The sequence below is a fragment of the Bos grunniens genome, chromosome 25 (assembly GCF_055505025.1).
Source record: "Bos grunniens cultivar Pamir isolate PY7600 chromosome 25, Bosgru_T2T1.0, whole genome shotgun sequence".
NCBI classification, from domain to species: domain Eukaryota; kingdom Metazoa; phylum Chordata; class Mammalia; order Artiodactyla; family Bovidae; genus Bos; species Bos grunniens.
In genome coordinates this window covers 14,772,162-14,792,586 of record NC_141189.1, presented here as the reverse complement: position 1 = coordinate 14,792,586, position 20,425 = coordinate 14,772,162, and the positions used below count along the sequence as shown (strand labels likewise).

Below are 20,425 nucleotides of genomic sequence, written 5' to 3'. Positions count from 1 at the left end.
AAATGGCAACCCACTCCAGTGTTCTTGCCTGGAGAATCCCAGGGGCGGGGGAGCCTTGTGTTCTGGCGTCTGTGGGGTCGCACAGAGTGGGACACGACTGAAGCGACTCAGCAGCAGCAGCAGGCTTGATGTACAGTGTTGTGTTACTTTCAGGTGTATGGCATATTGATCGAGTTATCCATATATATATATATTTTTTTAAATTCTTTTTCATTATAGGTTATTGCAAGATATTGAATATAGATCCCTGTGCTGTGTTAGAGGTCCTTGTTGTTTATTTGTCTTATATATAGTGAATGTGTATCTCTTAATCCCAAATTCCTAATTTACCCTTCCCTTCCTTTGGTAATTATAAGTTTGCCTTCTGTGTCTGAGTCTTTTTCTGTTTTGTAAATAAGTTTATTTGGGGCCTTTTTTTTTTTTAAGATTCCACATGTGATATAATACATTTGTCTTTGACTTACTTCACTTAGTGTTGAAAGGTTGTTGTTGAATCACGCGAAGACACCAAGATTCTTGGCCCCCGGAGGAGAAGAATTCAATCCGGGGCCAGAGACGAGGCTTGATCGCTCAGAGCTTTTGTGTAATAAAGTTTTATTAAAGTATAAAGGAGATAGAGAAAGCTTCTGACATAGGCATCAGAAGGGGGCAGAAAGAATACCTGCTTGCTAGTGTTAACAATGAGGTTATATAATCCGAAGAATGTCTGGAGGTTGTAAAGGCCTCATCAGACCTACTCCCATAATTTACATTTTAAGATAACACTGTCCTCAGGCAGGATACATCCTTGTAAAGACCAGGTCTACTCCCATAATTTACATTTTAAGATAACAGAAGGTTGAATCCAAAGACTGTCCTTAGGCAGGATACATTATTGTTATATAACCCTAAGGAATGTGGAGAAAGAAAAAAAAGTTTGTCCTTTCTTCCTCCTTGAGAATTCCAGACCCCTCTCTCCTTGGGGACCCCTAGACTCCCTACCAACCTGCCTAGGAAGTGACTCTCTCAGTGTGATAATCTCTAGGTCCATCCGTGTTGTTGCAAATGGTATGCATTCTTTTTTATGGCTGAGTAATATTCCATATTGTATATGTGTGTTTGTGTGTGTGTATACACGCCATGGCACCCCACTCCAGTACTCCTGCCTGGAAAATCCCATGGATGGAGGAGCCTGGTAGGCTGCAGTCCATGGGGTAGCTGAGGGTCAGACACGACTGAGCGACTTCACTTTCACTTTTCACTTTCACGCATTGGAGAAGGAAATGGCAACCCACTCCAGTGTTCTTGCCTGGAGAATCCCAGGGACAGGGGAGCCTGGTGGGCTGCCGTCTATGGGGTCTCACAGAGTCGGACACGACTGAAGTGACTTAGCAGTAGCAGTATACACGCCATATCTTCTTTAACCATTCGTCTCTTGATGGTCACGCAGTCCCTTTTGGGACTCTCAAAATGTATATGTTGGTTCATCACATGGTGTTCCACCAACCCCTTAGGCTTTATTCACTTCTCTTTAATCCTTTTTTCTGTTCAAGTTTACTGATTCTTTGTTTGGCCTGTTCAGATCTGCCTTTGAATCCCTCTAGTCATTTTCATGTTAGTCAATGTGCTTTGCAGCTCCAGAATTTCTTTTTGTTTCTTTCTGTCTCTTTATTGTATTTCCATTTTGTTCATGCATTGTTTTCTTGACTTTCTCCACATCTTTTAATTCTTGGAGCATCTTTAATGTTTTATTTATTTTTGAGATGGTTGTTTTAAAGCCTTTGTCTAGTAGACTTTCTATCGGGTTTTTTTCAGAGACCATTAATTTTTTTCAGAGGCAGTTAATTTGTTTATGTATTTGCATGGGCTATACTTAACTGTTTCTTTGTTTACCTTGTGAGTTCTTTGTTGGAAACTGGATGTTTGATCTAATAAAATCATAGCTCAAAATCAGATTTTCTTCCTTTTCCTTAGGCTTTCTGACTTTTGTTTATTGTTTACAATTTTTATATTATAGTGGGCTGTTTCTGTGCTGAGAATCAGCTTGAGGTATAAACTCAAGGTCTTCTCAGTGTACCTTTTCTGAGTGTACCTCTTTCCCTAGGCATGCACAGTCTCTCTCTGATTTTCCCCACATATGTGCCTACTTTTCATTAAAGGTTGTTTCCCGAGACACATGAACATGCCAGGGCTCTAACGGATACCCTTGCAGGTATCTGCCTTGCTCCAGGCAGAGTTGTTCTGAAAACAACCAGTAGAGGGGGCTGCAGGGCCTTTCACTGTAGCTGGGTCTGGCTCCTCTGGAAGCAGGCAAACTTTATTTGCAGCCCATTGGAATTCATCTGGCCTCAGTGCCTGATGACTCAGGGGGCTGCTTGCCACGTACTATCAAGACCTGGATCACTTGTGCTAGCCAGTGCATTTTAAGACAGGAATCATGTGTGTGACAGAAACTGCTGAAATGCTCTTTAATTATTTTTTCTGAATATCCCCTGCTAGAGTTTTTCTCTTATCCTTTTCTCAGGAAGAGGAGATTCAAGATAATAGCCCCTCAGTGACCCGGTTTTAGTAATACAAACTGGAGCTCCATTAATTTGCTTGAAAACCTCCACTGCTAAAGTTCTTGAGGGTTTGATAGGAACCATGTTTTATTTGACTTTGGGTGTCAAAGTCCAAGAGTAATCTGGAGGCAGCAAAGCTCAGAGTAGATAGATGGGTGCAGGTTTCACTAACATCTGGAATGTGGTTACTCTGCTTAGAGAGCCTGGAGTCTCGCCCCTTGTTTCCCCACTGTGCGAACAGTTGTCTCTGGAACGTCTCCTGCAAGTCATTGCTACTCTAGCTCTTTGTTTTTCAACTCATGTTTATCTCATGCTAGGTTTGTCTTAGTAGGGATACAAAGATGAATAGCTACAGTGTAAGTGCTAGGGCAGTGGGGACATAGCAGAGAGACACTGAAGTGTCAGAATTTGAGTGTATCATTTTGCCTGTGGGAGGTGACACTGGGTTTTCATATAAGGTAATAGTCAGCCAGATATAAGTGAGCACATGCTTTCTAAGCAGAGGGAACATGATATGCTAGAGCCTGGAATCAGGAAGTAGTTCCTGTGTAATGTTTGCAGTGTCATTTAATTGGAATATGAGTGCTTGGGGGACATGGAGGCATTTGAACCTAGAGAGGCTGACAAACAGCAGATGTCCGTGGGTTCTGAAGGTTGAACGAAGAAAGTTTATAAACTGTGCGGACAGTGGGAAGATTAGAAGCAGGATAATGAGATGACCAGATTTTCATCTTTTAAAAGGTACTTTATTTGTAAGAATGAAGGTAGACTGAAAAAGTGGCAGACGCTTGAGGACAGGCCTTTGCCCTTTAGCCAAGAAGAATTGAAGTGGCTTGTAGAAATGGTGAGGGCGGGGCTGGGGACAGATACCTCGAAAGAAATAGAATCAGTAATTCTTAGTGTCTTAATATGGGCAGTGGGTGAGAGGGAAGAGTCGAGGATGATTCTGGCCTGTGTATTTGGCTCTTCACCAAGATGAGAAGTATGGAGAGAGGAACTGATTTGTTGGGAAAGGTAGTCAGATTGCTTTGGGATAGGTTGAGTTTGAGGTGTGTCTGGGGTGTTTAGGTGGCAGTTGGTTACAGAGGTCTGGAGATCGGCTCTCACTACATGAAGACATGAATTTCTTGGTTCTAACCTGTAACGGCAGATGAGATTGTGAGGTTTGGATGAAGAACTCCGTAGGGATGAAAGATGGCACCACAGGAATGCCACGGAGGCAAGCGGAAGAGGAAACCTGTAAAGAGATGAGGGAATAGAAAGCTAGGTGAATCAGGGAAGAATGGTGTGCGGAGGCTGCAAGGGCAGGTCATTTTAGGGAGGGAGTGACCAGCAGTATTCCAGAGACAGGGCAGGGCAGAGAAGCCCTCTAGAGTGATCAGTGTGGGGCACTCTGGGCCCCTAAATGAGAACAGTTTTGGTGATCATTTGGGGCAGGAGCTAAAGTGCAGTGAATTAAATGAAGGAGAGAAAGTAGAGACGATAAAAATGAGCCTCTGAAGTCAGGGGGAATGTTTGGACCCTCCATCCCCCAAAATGGTCCTGCAGTACATGTGGTCCTGTGACTTAACTTCAGCTGGGCTCAGCTCCTGGGGTGCAGAGCAGAGAACTTGCTTGGTGGGTTTGACTGCCTGACCTGCCTGCTGTGAGGTCTGTCCTCTGACCTCGCAGCAGGTCAGGACACCAGGGGCTGCCACAGTCCCTGCTGTGTCCGCTGCTTTTCCTGGCACCTCGTGGTATCTGCCTGTGGCCTAGTCTGTGACTGTTGGCCCTTTAGGTTCCAGAGTCCCATGGCTTAGTGCCGGTGAGAGGAGGGTATCATTTAGGTGCCAGATTCGATACTGAGGCTACTGCTGGCAACGTTCCTCCTCCACTGCCAGAGCGTCCGCCCCGTGCTGCTCAGCTTGCAGTCCTGAAGGGAGCCTGGGGTCTTGTAATTCAGCAGAAGGGAAGTTTCTCCATGGGTGGCTCAGAGGGTGGTTCCACCATCTGGTGAGGAACCAAGGCCACCTCTGTGCCAGCAAAGACATCACATAGCTTCTTGTAATATAACTTCTTTAGTCATGTTAACCTGCAGTTGTGGTTTAGACACGTGTTCTTGCGATATCTTTCTGGTGCCCAAACTTTAAGTCACTTTTCAAACTTAATAAGGAACCGTGTGTGTTGTGGTGGCAGTACCTCCCTGAAGGTTGATGTGAAGGAGGTACTTGTTCATAAAATGAATGTGGCTGAAGCAGCCCTCAGGATCTGCCTTTAGTTCCTCTGGAGTAATACTGTACCATACTGGTCTTTGCTTTTAGTCATAACACATGACATTAGGTTTGCAGAGGACTTCGATCTTCTAATTAAAGTCGCCAGATTATTCTGATTTATCTTTAATCTCCTGTAAGTCTTTGATTTATTTTTATTTATGTTGCTTGTTATGAATGAAACATACTGGTTGCCTGCCTTTTCCTTTCCACCCTTTGCTCTAATCCCACCCTTCACCCGAGTCTAATGTTCCCTCCGAGCAGTCTCCATTGACTCTGTGGTGCAGGACAGAAAGCAGTCAGACCCATTTCCTTCTCTCCTTGCACTTCTCCCACTGGTCATTTCTTAAAACTTATATATTTCTGGCTGCACTGGGTCTGCGTTGCTGCACACGGGCTGTCTCTGGTTGTGGTGAGTGGGGGCTCCTCTCTAGGTGCTTGGGCTTCTCATTTCGCAGAGCATGGGCTTAGTTGCCCTGCGTCATGTGGAATCTTTCTTGACCAGGGCTCGAACCTGTGTACCCCTCATTGACTGGGCAGGTTTTTAACCACTGGACTGCTAGGGAAGTTCCCTTTGTCATCTTTTACGTAGTCTTTCACGAGGATCCTCTGAGACCCGCTCTGTGCCCTTAGCACCTACTCCACTACTTCTACTTTGGATCTCCTTAGACAGACGTGTAGAGTGCCTTTGTACCCTCTTCAGAGACTCTCCATATACATGAACCAAACCCAGATTTGCTTTGGTGCCAGAAAAATGGAGCTTTGTCTGATATCAAAGCATATCAACATAAACCATACTGAAAACAGTTTAAAATATGAGGGCGACACAGAAGGTGCCTTTCAAAAGCCTGGTGACTTTAGAGCGAAATTAATTTAGAGCCAAATTTTAGAATTTTCAAATCACAAACTGGTTACCATTTATTGTCGGAGTGCCTGGTGCGGCCGCTCATGGCTCCCAAGAATTCCTAAGCTGGGTTAATGGGGTCATATTGTGAATGCCTCCCTCCAAAATGACTTGAGTCCAGTGAAAGCTCATTAGGGCTAAGAATATTTTGGGATCCTTAATCTTTTAATTTTTGTTTTCCAAAATTGGACTTTGCTTTATCTTATAATTTCAGTTCACCTAAGTTTTGTGCTGTCTACATGTTATGTTTGACTGTTGTGGAACTTGTGTTGTATGTCTCCAGCTGTACTGTGGTGCACATCTTGTGGGGTTTTTATACTAAAAGTGTAGACCAAAGACTATTTGGAAGATTTGAATAAAGTGATGATAATTGCTTTACAAAGGAAAAGGAACTTCCTCCAGTTACTCCCCAGTCCTCACAGTCCAGCTGTCGCCTTCACTATCATTCCGCTGAACTGCCTGACCAGGCCACCAGTGCCCTCCTTTTTGGCAAATCCAGTGACTTCTCTACTGTCAACCTACTGTCCTCTCTTCAGCATTTGACACTATTGGTGATACCCTCTGTCCTGGACTTTTCCTTTCTCCTTTGCGGCCTTCCCCCAGCCCCGTGAGGAGAGGTGCTTGACGGTGGCTGCCGTGGGTCTTCATTTCCTCTGCAGCTGGCCTCTGGACTGTGATATCCACTCTCCTGGTTTTGCATACTCCTTCATAATAAAGCCGGCTCTAATCTTTTTCTCTAGTTCTAGACCAAACTCGAACTAAGACTAGAGAAGCTGTTGGGTGAGTCCTTCATTGTGGCTGCAAAAGTACCACAAACTCAAATTCAGATTTCAGTTCATACAGTATTTCCAAACAGGCTAAATACCCGACAGCAAGCCTCAGCTCTCCCCGTCTTTCGCCCCCCACACCCCCAGCCTCGGCGGTCGTCAGGGCCTGTTGACTGTACCTGAGGGCGACCAGGAGCAGATCAGGACTCTCGTTGCCGCCGCCGCCACCTAAGTACACAGCTTTGCTTTCTCTCACCCGGGAGTGTTACACAGCGTCTCTGCCTCCATTTTCCCGGGCTCTCCAGACCCAGCCAGCCCCTCCTGTCCCCGCTCGCTCCCCAGTGCCTCTAGAGTAACTCCTTGGTAGTGCAGGCCTTTGTGGTCTTGGCCCAGTTGACTCTCAGCCTCGAGTCCCACAGCCTCTCTTGCAGCCATTTCCTAAAACTCCGTGAATGTTCGTTCTTCTGGATGTTTACATGTGCTGTTCCTGCCCTGACTGCCCGTTCCTCTCATCCTTTTCGCCTAGAAAATCCTTAAGGGCCCAGTGCAAGAGTCTTCTCCTCTCTGAAAAAGAAAGAAAGAGCATTGTCATGTTCGACTCTTGCAATCCCAGGGACTGTAGCCCACCAGGATCCTCTGTCCATGGGATTCTCTGGACAAGAATACTGGAGTGGGCTGCCATGCCCTCCTTCAAGGCTAGAGTGCATGTTTGGGGGCTTATGAGGGGTAGAACTTGACTGCACTGCCTTAATCCTGACTGCCGTTTATGGGGCAATGACTGTGTGAGTTGTCTTTATGAACACTGAATACTTTTAGAAGCAGATGGTTCAGGACATAAGCTTGGATAGCAGAGTCTCAGCTCTGCCATTTACTAGCTGTGTAGCCATGGACAAATTATTTCTTTACCGTCTCAGCCTCAAGTCTGAGGGTTAAATGTGCTTGCCATATGGAAAGTAAGCAATAAGTGGTTGCCATTCTTGCTCTAAATCGTAAAATTTTTGTCCCTTGTAACCTTCTCATGAGACAGGTAAGTACTGTAGTCATTCCTGTTTGACAGGTGATGAAACCAAGGCTTAGGGAGAACTGGGTAACTACTGCTTCCCCAGACACCTGGCTCTGGGAATTGTGGCTTATTTCATCACTTTATTCCAGAATATGTTTATTGAATTGAATTCAAAAGAGGAAGCTGTAGAGCTCCAGGGTCAGAGAGAGAAATGTAGAAATTGTCACCTGCACAGGGGTGGCAAACATTGAAGCCACTTTTTTCAAGTCCTACCTTTTTAAAAAAAAACTATTTTTAGTTAACAGATAATTACAGTGTTGTGTTGGTTTCTGCAGTGCATCAGCGTGGATCAGCCATAGGTATACACGTCTCCCTCCCTCTTGAGCCTACGTCCCACAAGTTCTGTCATCTTTGAGAGCACATGCATTTCAACCACCCCTGCAGCCATGAACTATATTTTGTCTTGTGGCAGATAACTGGTGTCTTCATTGTGAATCTTTTGTTAAAATTCGCTTTTATTAGCCTTCTTTTCCCAACTGGATTCTGAGCTCTTTGAGGGCAGAAAACTCTGTCTTATACTGCCATGCATTACCTCCTGCCTCCTTGGAGTCTTTGGTTTTGTTTACTAACAGGTCAAGTCTGAGTGACATTTAGTCTTAACCTCAAAAAGGAATTTTCAACCATTTGGAAGTGATGAACAACCAAGATGATTTTGTAAATCTTTACTTTCTATAATTTGAATTAAGATTTCCCAAATACAGTTTATTAAAACTGCAGCTGTACTGTCTGTTACATTTCTTATAACCCAAGCCTCTGGACTCTTTAGGATTCTAATCCATGGTTGTGCCCTTGAGTAAGAGTCACTGATCGAGGACTCTCCTATTCTCATTCTTTGATTTTACAGTTGAAGAAACTGAGGGCCATGTTCCAAGTTGTTCTTCCATGTGTTATCTGACAAAGTGTTCTCTAAACTGCTTGGTGAAGACTCAAAATCCTTACGAGTATAAGAGTTTTGAAGGCTCTGTACTTTTCTTTTGACAGAGCTGAAAAGCTTCAGCTGCTGAATCACAGGCCTGTGACTGCTGTTGAGATCCAGCTGGTGAGTGAAGGAGGGTTGAACTTGGATGGGTTAGTTTCTGGGTCTGAGATGTAAAATGGGTTCTAAAGGCTGACCTCAGACAAGCCAGAAACTGTCATAATTTGAAAAGACTGCTAGACCATCCATTTTATAAGTGAAAGGAAACCTCAACAATTTGATCCTAGTTACTATGGACTTAGGGAAAAGGAAAGACTGGAGAAATGTCACTCCTTCTGTAGGATGTGGGGATCTGACTTGGCAGCTCTTTGTCTCCTCCATGTCCTACACCCTTCTAGCCACTGCTTCTCTGTAGGGTTAGATTCAGCATGGCTCTGGTGGAGTTTATCCTCCCCCCTCGCTGCCCCCGCCCCCCACACACTTTTGACCTCCTCTTGTATTTCTTCTCTCGATGAATGGAGCATATGTGCACTTTGCCGCAGGCTCACGCTGTCACCCTCCTGGCCCAGTGTCCCAGGCTAGACTCCTGGAAGTCATTCGTTTCCCTTTAGCTCCTAGTCGGTCAGTTGCGGCTTCTCTTCCTTCTCCTACCTCTTGCTCTTTCTTCTCCCCTTGCTGCACTGCAGTAATTCCTGTTGTTATTTCTCTGCTCAGCTCTTACAGTCGTCTTCTCACTGTTTTCCTACCTCCAGTCCAGCCCCTGCCTGCCCATCTTCCGTACCACAATCATAGTTTGCTTTCTCAAACCACACATTTGATCATCTAGTTTCCCTTTGCATGTAACCATTCAGTGGAAACTCAATACTTACAGAGTCTAAACTGCAAGCACAGCATTAAGTTTTAGGATTGGGAAAGCCAGAGTAGGGCTTCCCAGGTGGCTCAGTGATAAAGAAGCTGCCTGCCAGTGCAGGAGACAAGAGATGTGGGTTCGATCCCTGGGTCGGGAAGATACCCCGAAGGAGGAAATGGCAACCCACTCCAGTATTCTTGCCTGAAAAATCCCATGGAAAGAGGATCCTGGTGGGCTACAGTTCATGGGGTCTCAAAGAATCAGACGCCACTGAGCGACTGAGGACGCGCATGCGCATGCGTACACACACGCACGCACGCGCACGCGCGCGCTCCAGGGCAGACGGCAGAGGAGATGTGAGGAGACTGTGAAGTGGCCCCGGATTGCAGACTGAGCGGTTGTGGCCCTTCTGTGTGGTGCGCTTTCCTTCCGTGTCCCGGGTGGAGACCACTGTTAAGCTCTTAAATATTAGGCAGACCATTCAATTGCAAGTAAAAAACTTTGGCTGGAGAATTAATAAGATGAAAATAAAGCAGTTTTCAAAATCACTTTTAGAAGTATTTAGCTCTTTATCAAATTTCCTTTAGAAAAATGTGGAAGAAAATGGCAGAAAATACCTCTGATGTTTAAGAGTTGCTTAAAAAAAAAATAAAACCAAACCCTTTTTAAGAGAGTCCTGGGATATTTACTTTTTGACTAAAAGTTTTATTGTCCTCTCAGCATTTTGTTTCTACCCTTTAAAATGCACCCAAAATTAAATTAGAAGAATTCCTTCCATAAAGGGTGTCTTTTAGGAGGAACTGGTCTTCAGGCTAAATAAACTTTTTTTTTTCTAATACCGTCAATTATTCTGATGCTTTTGACTATATTGGAAATTCAGCTTAGAAAAGAAAAAAAAGCAAAACAGCAAGAAAATAATCCCCATCCCTCTGGGTTAAAGATCACATGTCATGTCTCCTCCAACTTTAATCAGCAACATATGTTATTCATGGCTTAATGACAGATGGAGAGAAGAGATGAGGAGGATTAGCGTGACCTCATCCTGGAGCCTGCGGAAGGCTCTCAGGACTTGGTAGGATTAGCTGCTATTAAGATGGCCTGCTCTATGCCAGACTCAGGGCCAGAAACTGTGTGTATCACCTTTAATGCCCTCACCGTAGTCTCGGCTAGTGAGTGCCTGAGTGGTCTGTGTGATTCAGAAGCCCTGTTCTTCCTCTAAGCCCTGAGCTGCTGCATAGTGAGGAGAAAGGTCTCTGACGTCTCCTCAGACTCTCTTTATCCTCTTCTCCTCCTTTCCGCAGGTAGATAGACCTTGTTAAAAGCTGTCTGTGTTGTTTCCCAGCATTTTTTGGCCAGATTTTTCCCAGCCAGGGATCTGGCCATAAAGAGTAGCAAGTCATTTACCAAGGTGTGTAGCAAGGTCTCTTCTCACCAGAAAGGGATAAGAAATGAGGTTTTCCCTAGGTAGGAAGGTGCAGAGAACTTGAGAATTTCCCCATGTTAGCTTTACAGCCGTGTGTTCTCCCTAGGTCCAGAAGTAATCCCAACATCCAGCATCTGTCAGGATTCAGTGTTGGAGGCCGAAAAACTTCTCTTTTTCTATTATCCTGGTTAATCCTTCAGCCATGGTTTGTTGTGATCCTCAGATCCACAGCTGACTGCCTGCTGTATGTGAGGAGATGGGGAGGCCACCAGCTCTGAGACTTCTGCCGTGCCCTTTTGTATCTTCATTTGGGACCGTTTGGGACCTCTGGCCTGACAACAGAATGTGAACTCCTGGGCCTCACAGGCCATGGTCCTAATTGGCGCTACCATCAGTGCCTGTTGTAATCTAGTGATTATAAAAAGGCTGGAATCATATAGTTTCCTGCTTTATAAAACACTGAAATGTGTGTCCTTTTTGGTCCTTATTATAGGCATTACTTTAATTTTACTTTAGAGAAAATTGAAATTTATAGAGGTAAAGTGAACTATTCTGGGTCAAATAGCTAGAAGTGCCTGTTGTTCTTAGATTTTTAGTTGTTTTGAGCAGAGCAGGAGGTTAGGCTTGGCAACTTAGACTAAGTGAGAAACATTTTTGGAGTACAGCAGCCCAGTCTGACAGCCCCTGGTAACTAATATAATCTTCACGTATGATAAAAAATGTATCGTTTATGTTGACTCCCCTCAAATACTTTTTTTTTACGTTTCATTTGCCCTTATATTCTGAACAACTTGAACCCTTTGATATTTTGGAATGTTGAGACACCACTCTGCATTTCTTTATTTGAGCTCTGTTACTTCTGTGTTGGAGAGAAAAGTTGAAGAGTAGTGTTATTATTTTTGACTCTAGCGATCCAAGAGGGGTTAGTAAGTTCTTGTTTCTGCAAGTTTCTTTTTTGTGTATATTTCATCTTGCTTAATACAGTTCATATTTTCTTCTGTGACTGGGAAAGAAATTTTCCTGACTATAATTGTTCCTGAGGGTTGTTTGCTAATAAAAGCATCTGCTGTTGGCACCTTTGGCCAAAAGTTAGTAAAACTTGTCAGCCCTATTGCCAAGAACACACCTAACTGAAACCAGATCTGTCAGACCCAGAGACTGGATGCAGGAAGGTGGCCTCTGGAAATCCTCCCTGTTTGGTTTTCTAAGAAGACCCCTCAGAGCTCATATAACCAAACTGTTTCAAATCAGTGGACTCTGGTGTGCCATCCAGTGTCTCCAAGAGAGGAGCTGATAGAAATCTCCTACTGGAGGCCATGGAGTTCTAGGAGGAGCTGGGATTCGAAGTCTCAAGAGACCTTGCCCTGTTTGCTGTAAGATCAGATCAGTTTTCCTTGTGGTGCTGAGCCTCCTTGTACTCGTCTGTTGATTGTCCTCGCTTTACGTACAGCGGCCTTGAGAAGCTCTGGTGCAGTGATTGTGAGAAGGAGCGCTGATAATGATGGGAGGTTGTCACTGGTCTCACAACAGTCTCTTTCACATTCTTCACCTGCGGCAGGAAACGGTTCATCAGCAACTGTGTGTGCCGGTTATTCATAAGCTGGGAGACATTGTTCTCCTGAATAGAGATCACTTTTCCCTCAAGATTAAATTATCAAATCAGGTATATCTCTCCTTTCTCCCCCTTCATTCTTTGGAGGCAGTGTGTGGTAGAATATTTCCTTTTACAGACTGTAATTTTACATGGCTGATTTTAAAAGTGGGCTTTTATAATATCATATAAGAAATGAATCGCCAGTCCAGGTTCGATGCAGGATACAGGAAGCATGGGGCTGGTGCACTGGGATGACCCAGAGGGATGGTATGGGGAGGGAGGAGGGAGGGGGGTTCAGGATGGGGAACACGTGTACACCCGTGGCGGATGCATGTTGATGTATGGCAAAACCAATACAATATTGTAAAGTAAAATAAATAAATAAATAAAAAATAAAAATTATTCTTAAAATAGAAAAAAATAAAGAGTATAATATAAAAAAATTAAAAATAAAATTAAAAATAAATAAAAGTGGGCTTTTGAGGATTTTTTCTTTTTCATGGAGCCTTTGAATCTTTATTAAGTGTGGTTGTTTTACTTTGCAGCATAATGGGAAGTAGCTCCATTGGTTCACTCTGGATCTTTTTTTTTTTTTTTTCCTCACTCTGAATCTTTATTCTAGAACACCCAGTGTTACTCTCTAGTTGTGGAAACATTTTTGGACTGAGGTGAATGAAGAGGCTGGCGGTTTGCCAGAACTTTGATCTTGGGCCTGTCACCTGGCTTCTTTAACTTCTGCACTGTTGTTTGTGCAGCTAGGCCGTCAGACTGAAGTCCTTTTGAGGATTGTAAGCCTCGCTTGTCATCATGCTGTACTTAAATCTGCCAGGATTTCTTTCTGGAACTCCTTTTGGTCTTAGTTGCCAGATTCCAGACACTGTTCCTGGGAAATGCCATAGGACAGACCCTGGACACCTTTGTTGAGAAGGCGGTTTTGACAGATGGCTAGTGCCTGCACGTGAGCGTGGTGAAATAACTGGACTGCTTGCGTGACGCTTTCAGAAGATGGTTGATGACATTGTGTTTGTGTTTATTAACATTGAGGATTAGAGGTTAGGCTTGCAAGTGTGGATCTCATCTGTACGTTCAGATGTCCAGGACCATTTCAGAAACTGGGCTATAAATGGATCTTTGATGGGGCGGTGGGAGATTGTTTCCCAACCGTCACTCCTCAGGCATCCTGCATCCCCAGGAGATGACAGTGGCCCATGGCGTGTGTTAGATTGTAGGAATCAGAGATGGACAGGTCTGGCTTGGGATTCTAGATCTGCCCTTTGCTGAGCTTGTCATGAGGTTTAAAAGGAAAAATGGGTGTGAAGCGCAAGACGCAGTGCCAGGCCCAGGAGCTGTTGTCAGTGGGGATAGTAGTAAGGATTAGAAAAAGTAAACAAACCATTTGGCACATAGTGGGCAGTCATCAACTGAGCTGCTGCTACAGGACATAAGTTAGCAGATGTGCTGGTTGTGATGCATCAAAGTGTATATAAAATGCCATTTTACCCGGGTGAGTTTTCTTTGTCTATGTAGTGTATTTTTGTGTGTAGGTGGATGGGTAGGGAACTGTTAGGGTTTGCTTTTTCTTTAAGAAAAAATGCTAACCTGCAGCTTGCTTTTTTCACTGACTCGTGTGGAGCAGCCACATCGGCTTACCCTGGAATTTAAGCAGGCTTCTGCCTCCTGGGGAGTTACAGCGGAAAGGGCCTGGAGACCCAGGGCAGCTCAGGAGCCAGACCCTGAGCTCTGTGCTGAGGGGCTGGGCCGAGACCAGGAACAACATGGGGAGGGGAGGGCGGGGGTGGGCCCAGTCTGTGAGGCTCCTTGTAAGTCCTGGGGGGTTTTTTTTCCTTCTGCAGATGGTGGAGGAGAGTGAGGAACGGCTGACAGAGGAGCAGATCGAAGCTCTGCTCCACACCGTCACAAGCATCCTCCCCGCGGGGCCAGAGGCCGAGCAGCAGCAGAATGCCAGCGACGACGTGGCGATGGACGAGGAGGACCCCGTGTAGAAGAGCACAGCTGGCCCGAGTGTCTCCTGAAGTTGAAGGCCCAGCAGCCGTTTCCCAGACATTCAGAGGATTGTTTATTTGATTTTACCGTCTATCCCAACAGGCCTGATTTCCCGGTTAGTTGGGTAAACCACAAAAATAATCTTAAAAGAAATCCTTGTGCCTCTGTGAGAACAAACATGGTGGACTGGCTGAGATTGTCAGGGCAGAGAGCTGAAGAGAGGAGGAGTGAGTCAAAAAGGACAGTGACTGTGGAACTCTCTGTGGTAAAAATATTTCTTCTGTGGCCTTTGCCATGGTTGTGGGAAGGTCTCTGTACACAGCTGGTAAAATACTTGCCTTGGCTTTGATGGGCTGTATCCTAATTAATTTCATCTGCTTCCCTCGGACCTTCCCAAGCAGGGATGCAGAGCACTGCTGGAGTGAGAGCTGACTTAGGAGAATCCTGTTAGATGGCTGGAAACTCGTGAAGCAGCAAGTAGTTGCTCTAAGTTAAAGTGAGCCACTGAGCTTGGCTCACCTTAGAGGAATCTTTTCCTTAAGAACAATAGACATAAGAAAAGACTGGCCTAGGAACTTGGCGGTCCAGTGGCTTAAGACTCCACATTCCCAATGTATGGGACCCAGGTTCCATCCCTGGTCAGGGAACTAGATCCCACATGCTGCAACTCAGGAGAAAAAAAAAAAAGATTCCTGCATGCTACAACGAAGATCGAAGATACCGTGTCCAAATAAATATTTTAAAAATAACTAAATAAAAGAACGGGCTGGACAGCTCTTCATCAGGTCTAAAGACCCCTTTCCTCTACTGGCATGGGCTTTGTTTAGCAGTTTCACTAGTTAGTCTTCAATGTTAGGACACCAGCTCACTGCAGTTGAAAAGAGGCACTCCAGTGTTCTTGCCTGGAGAATCCCAGGGACAGAGGAGCCTGGTGGGCTGCTGTCTATGGGATCGCACAGAGTCGGACACGACTGAAGCGACTTAGCAGCAGCAGCAGCAGACTAAATGACCGCGTGTCACCTGCCTTTCTGAACACCTTCAGGTTTCTGCCTTGTGACAGGTGCAGCCTGTTGCAGCCAGGTGAGCCTCATTTGCACAGGAGGAAGATGGTTTGCATCTTTGAGAAAGGGCAGTTCTCTGGCGGTCCAGTGGTTAAGACTCAGTGGTTTCATTGCAGGGGGTGTCAGTTTCATCCGTAGTAAGGACTAAGATCCCACTTGCTGCAAGCTGTGGCACCATCCCCTCCCCCAAACAAAAGAAACCCTAAATAAAGAGGGCACAATTACGTAGCTCTTTTTGTGGATGGAGTATGAAGAACTAGAGGCTGATTTTAATAAGAGTTTGAATTTGTTGACTGTTTGTTACATTAGTTTTTTTAACTGAAAAATTAGAATAATTACCATGCAAGGAACTTGTTAATATTCAGGCTTTGGAGAGTTTAGTAGCCCCAGACATACGGTTGCCTTAGATCCTAGGAGTATTGTTTAAAATTAATTCCCCGTATTCACTCTGCTCTCTATTTGGAGAAGAAAATGCCCATAGACATTTTTCAAATTGGTACTCATTTTGTTGTAAGATCACATATTTTCAATGCTTCTGTTAATTGGATTACTTCCCACCTCTTACAAGTCCCAGGTTATTTCAGCCCCCCCAGTAGGCAGTTATGTTTACCTTAACCTCATCATCTAAGGATCAGTTGAGATCTGCTTACAGGCAACATTGAAATTAACAGGACATTTATTTTTAAATCTCTCTTGAATATCAGGAATTTTACCAGGAGCTGTTGCTTTGTCAAGGCATACAGGTGCTTATGTCCTTGTTTCATTTTGACCTCGAGTGCATTTGATACTTTTTCTGCATGGATTTAGGGTTTAATTAGTTAATAAATGGTTTTCAGATGACTACCAACTTACACTATTTTAAAAAATCTTAGAAGAGTTTATTTTACCATGGGTAGTAAGAAATAAAATGAAATCTGACTTAAAAACTAATACATATGTATTAATTTTGTTTTTTTCCTTGAGTCTATTTAGATCTAAGTTTTGTGTTGGATTTCAAGAAAATTTTAAGTTTCTTTATTTGGGACCTGAATTTAGCCTCTGATTAGGTCAAACAGGATCTAGAAGATTGAACCTTCATAAGAAATATGGACTGTGTAGTTTTCCTATTGCATTAATAACAACATTTTAGAAATAAAAATTTACACAAGAAACTTAACCAGGATCATCTGGGAAGGAGAGCTGGGAGTCTGTGAGACTTGGTTTTCACTTTATATCCTTCTGTGTGCTTCAGTTTTTGACTGGGTGGCTGTTTTATTCTTTAAAAAGAAAAAAAGTTTGTGCTTATTTGCATGTTGTCCTTGGCCTCTGAAAGTTATTAAAGGTATAGTCCATAATTAAATTATGTCCCAAAACATAGAGACTGACACCCAATCCAGTCACTCTGGGAGACACAGCACTGAGGGAAGTTGATCTTTTAAGAAAGTGCTACTGAGCCCTTGAAAGATGAAGTTGATTCACAGAGTGTTTAGCCAAATATTGGCTTGGCCAAAAAGTTCATTCAGGGTTTACCATAAGACATTATGGAACGAACTTTTTGGCCTTGCCTCTTTTTGCTTAAAAGGTACCCACTACCGCCTCAGAGAACTTGACATTTATTCAAGGCTCGTTTATAAAATAATGGGTATTGTTTTCCTAATCAGTCATTGTGTGAGCACACCAGCTCTCAAGAGTTTATACCCTAGTGAGAGATGAGAGACTTAATCCTCCAGTATATTCTTTGCTAAATCATCACTGTTTTTAAATTTAAAAAGCAAGAAGAATAAAAATCTAAGCATTTAACCCTAGCGTTCTAGGTCATTCACAATCTGATTCCCAGTAAAATTCCCAATTTTTGTAGTCTTGTGTACAACCCTCCATTCCAGCTAAGTGGATCCACCCATTCATTAACTCAGCACATTTTTGAGTGACTGTGATGCAAGGCTTCGGGCTGGGCAGTAGGATTATGATGTGACTCTGTCATCCTGAGTCCCTGGCTTCAGAAAGCTTTATGTTCTAGGGGAGGAGATGGTAAATGACCAGTTTCACAATTCATTATTTTGTTATAACAACAGTGGTTCAAATTAGAGACAAGAATGAGCTAAGAGAGCACGTAACAGAGAACCTGACCTAGTCTGGTAGGATCAGGGAAGGTTCTCTGAGAAAGTATTGTTTAGATTTGAAGGATGAATGCTGCTGCTGCTGCTGCTAAGTCACTTCAGTCGTGTCCGACTCTATGTGACCCCATAGACGGCAGCCCACCAGGCTCCCCCGTCCCTGGGACTCTCCAGGCAAGAACACTGGAGTGGGTTGCCATTTCCTTCTCCAATGCATGAAAGTGAAAAGTGAAAGTGAAGTTGCTCAGTCGTGTCCGACTCCTAACGACCCCATGGACTGCAGCCCACCAGGCTCCTCCGTCCATGGGATTTTCCAGGCAAGAGTACTGGAGTGGGTTGCCATTGCCTTCTCCGGAAGGATGAATAAGTTAGTGAAAAAAATAACAATCCTTGAAAATATTCTTTGTTTCCCCATCTCTATGCTTTTGTTTATACTATGCCATCTGCTTATACTATACCCCTTCTTCCACTACCCAAATTCTAACTCAAGATTTGGGCTAAAAAAAAAAAAAAAAAAATATTTGGGCTTATATCTGCTATTTTCCAGAAGGCCCTTCCTGAGCTCTTGCATGTTGATAATAGTATGTGCTTTTTTATATATGAAAGTCAGTTTTGCTGGATACAAAGTCTTTTGAGTCACATTTTATTTGCCTTGGATTTAAGATACTCAGTTACTCTATTATTTTCTTCTGGCATCAAGCATTGGTGTTAAAAAGCCTGACAATATCCTCCTTTTGTTTCTCGCATAAGCCACTGGCTTTTTTCCTGCCCCCATAGATGCATAAAGGATTTTTTCTCTCCTGAAAGTCTGGTGAATTTACTAGAATGTCTTGGTATTGGTTGTTTAAGTATTCTTAGATACATGGATACATGGTGTATATGTAGTTTTAGATATTTTTTCCTCAATTTGAGAACATTCCTGGAAGTGTTTACAGATTTTCTTGATTTTATACCAGGATATGTATACCTTAATTTTTTAATGTATATTTTCTTGATTTTTTAATATTTTGTTCACTTATCTGCCATATTGTCATTTTCATTCAAATCATTTTACTGTCTTCTGTGATTTCTTGAAAAATTTTCCTCCTGTTTTCCCAAAGGCATTTTAAAATTGCATTTATTTGGTCTTGTGTTTCTTCTAATTTAGTCTTAATCTTTTCCCCTTTTACTTCTAAGTGTTACTTTGAGTAAAGTAAAACTCTTATGAATTTTTCTAATTCCATTCACCGCGGTTCTTTCGTGTCATATATAATTTTCTTATTAATATTTAGCTAGTTTTAAAATGGTTGTAATTAGAGCTATTTTGTATGCATGTATTTCTGGTGTGGTCTCATCTTACAGAAATGTTATACTTCTGTCTTTTTTTAAATAATAACTTTGAGATTTGACCTTAGTAATTTTCTGCTGTTTATTTTTATATGAAATTAGTTTCCTGGAATTTTTAGAAGGAGTTGTGTGGTTCAGGATGGTTTTCCTAATCTCACAGGGCTCCCTCTTTTGTTGTGTTCATATAATATTAAAAAACATGATGCCTTGCTGACCCTCTTCCCCTCCCACACTTTTATTTAGACCAAGGATTGGCAGAAGCCTCCTATTTTTTATAAATAAGGTTTCATTAAAACACAGCCCTTCTCATTCATTTATGTATGTTTATGGCTACTCTCAGGCCAAACCTGCAAAATTGAGAAGTTGCACCATGGACCCCATAGCCTGCAAGCCCCAAATGTTACTGCCGAGCCCTGAAAGACCCTGATTTAAACCTCTTCTTTCATTGTCTGTTGTTCCTGTTCTGCTCAATTTTAACTTTATCCCACATGTGTCTTCTCAGTGTGGGCCAGTGTCAAGCAAGCCCTCACCAGTCAGTCTAGAGAGTTCAAAGGGACTTCATGCTGCTTCAGACCTGAGTACCCTGTATGTTTGGAGAAGGCCATGGCACCCCACTCCAGTACTCTTGCCTGGAAAATCCCATGGACGGAGGAGCCTGGTGGGCTGCAGTCCATGGGATTGTGAAAAGTCGGACACGACTGAGCAACTTCACTTTCACTTTTCACTTTCATGCATTGGAGAAGGAAATGGCAACCCACTCCAGTGTTCTTGCCTGGAGAATCCCAGGGACAGGGGAGCCTGGTGGGCTGCCGTCTATGGGGTCGCACAGAGTCGGACACGACTGCAGCACCCTTTATGTTTAAAAAATGATGGTAAAATATACATATAAAGTTTATCATTTTAAGTTTAACAACCCAGTATATTCACAGTGTTTTCAGCCATCATCACCATTTAGTTTGAGAACACTTTTTATTACCTCAGACTAAAACTCACCATTAAACAATACAGCCCACTACCCTTCTTTCTGCAGCCCCTGGTGACCTCTATTCTACTTTCTGTCTCTATGAAATTGCCTGTTCTGAGTACTTAGTGCAAGTGGAATCATAAAATATTTCTTTCAGTGTCTGCTTTTTTCCACCAAGTATAGTGTTTACTACATCCATGCTGTAGCAGGTATCAGAATCTCCTTTTATGGCTAAGGTTCCATTGTATGTATACATCATATTTTGTTGATCCATTTTATTTATTAGTGGACAACTTCAGTTGTTTCTGCCTCTGAACATTGGTGTACAAGTATCTGAATCCCTGCTTTCAAGTCTTTTGAGTATAAATGCAGGAGTAGATTTGCTGGATTTATATGGCAGTTCAGTTTTTAACTTTATGAAGAACTGTCACAATGGCTTTTCCATCTTTCCACAGTGGTAGCACCATTTTATATTTCCACCAGCTGTGCACTTGGATTCCAGTTTCTCCACATCCTTGGCCAACATACGTGTTTTTCTGTTTTGTTTTTGTTTTAACGATAGCTCTCCTAATAGGTTTTAAGTGGTATCTCATTATAGTTCTGATTTGCATTTCCCTGGTGATTAGTGATGTTGAGTATCTTCTCATGAGCTTATTGAACACTTGTATTTC

General features: G+C 43.2%; 1 protein-coding gene across 6 annotated transcripts in view; it reads left to right on the top strand.

Moving 5' to 3' along the window:
• The window catches only part of CRCP (CGRP receptor component), a 39,413-nt gene extending 23,112 nt beyond the window's left edge, over positions 1-16,301 (top strand). For 4 of the 6 annotated variants that reach the window (XM_086374744.1, XM_086374745.1, XM_086374741.1 and 1 more), the window contains 2 exons: positions 8,505-8,562; positions 14,160-16,301. In XM_086374744.1, the coding sequence (XP_086230870.1) occupies positions 8,505-8,562; positions 14,160-14,309 (208 nt within the window). In that variant the 3' untranslated portion in view covers positions 14,310-16,301. Of the gene's footprint in view, positions 1-8,504; positions 8,563-10,935; positions 12,779-14,159 lie in introns of those variants that run through there. The other 2 variants (XM_086374742.1, XR_015154519.1) reach the window with 2 other exon arrangements.
• The last annotated feature ends 4,124 nt before the right edge of the window (positions 16,302-20,425 follow it).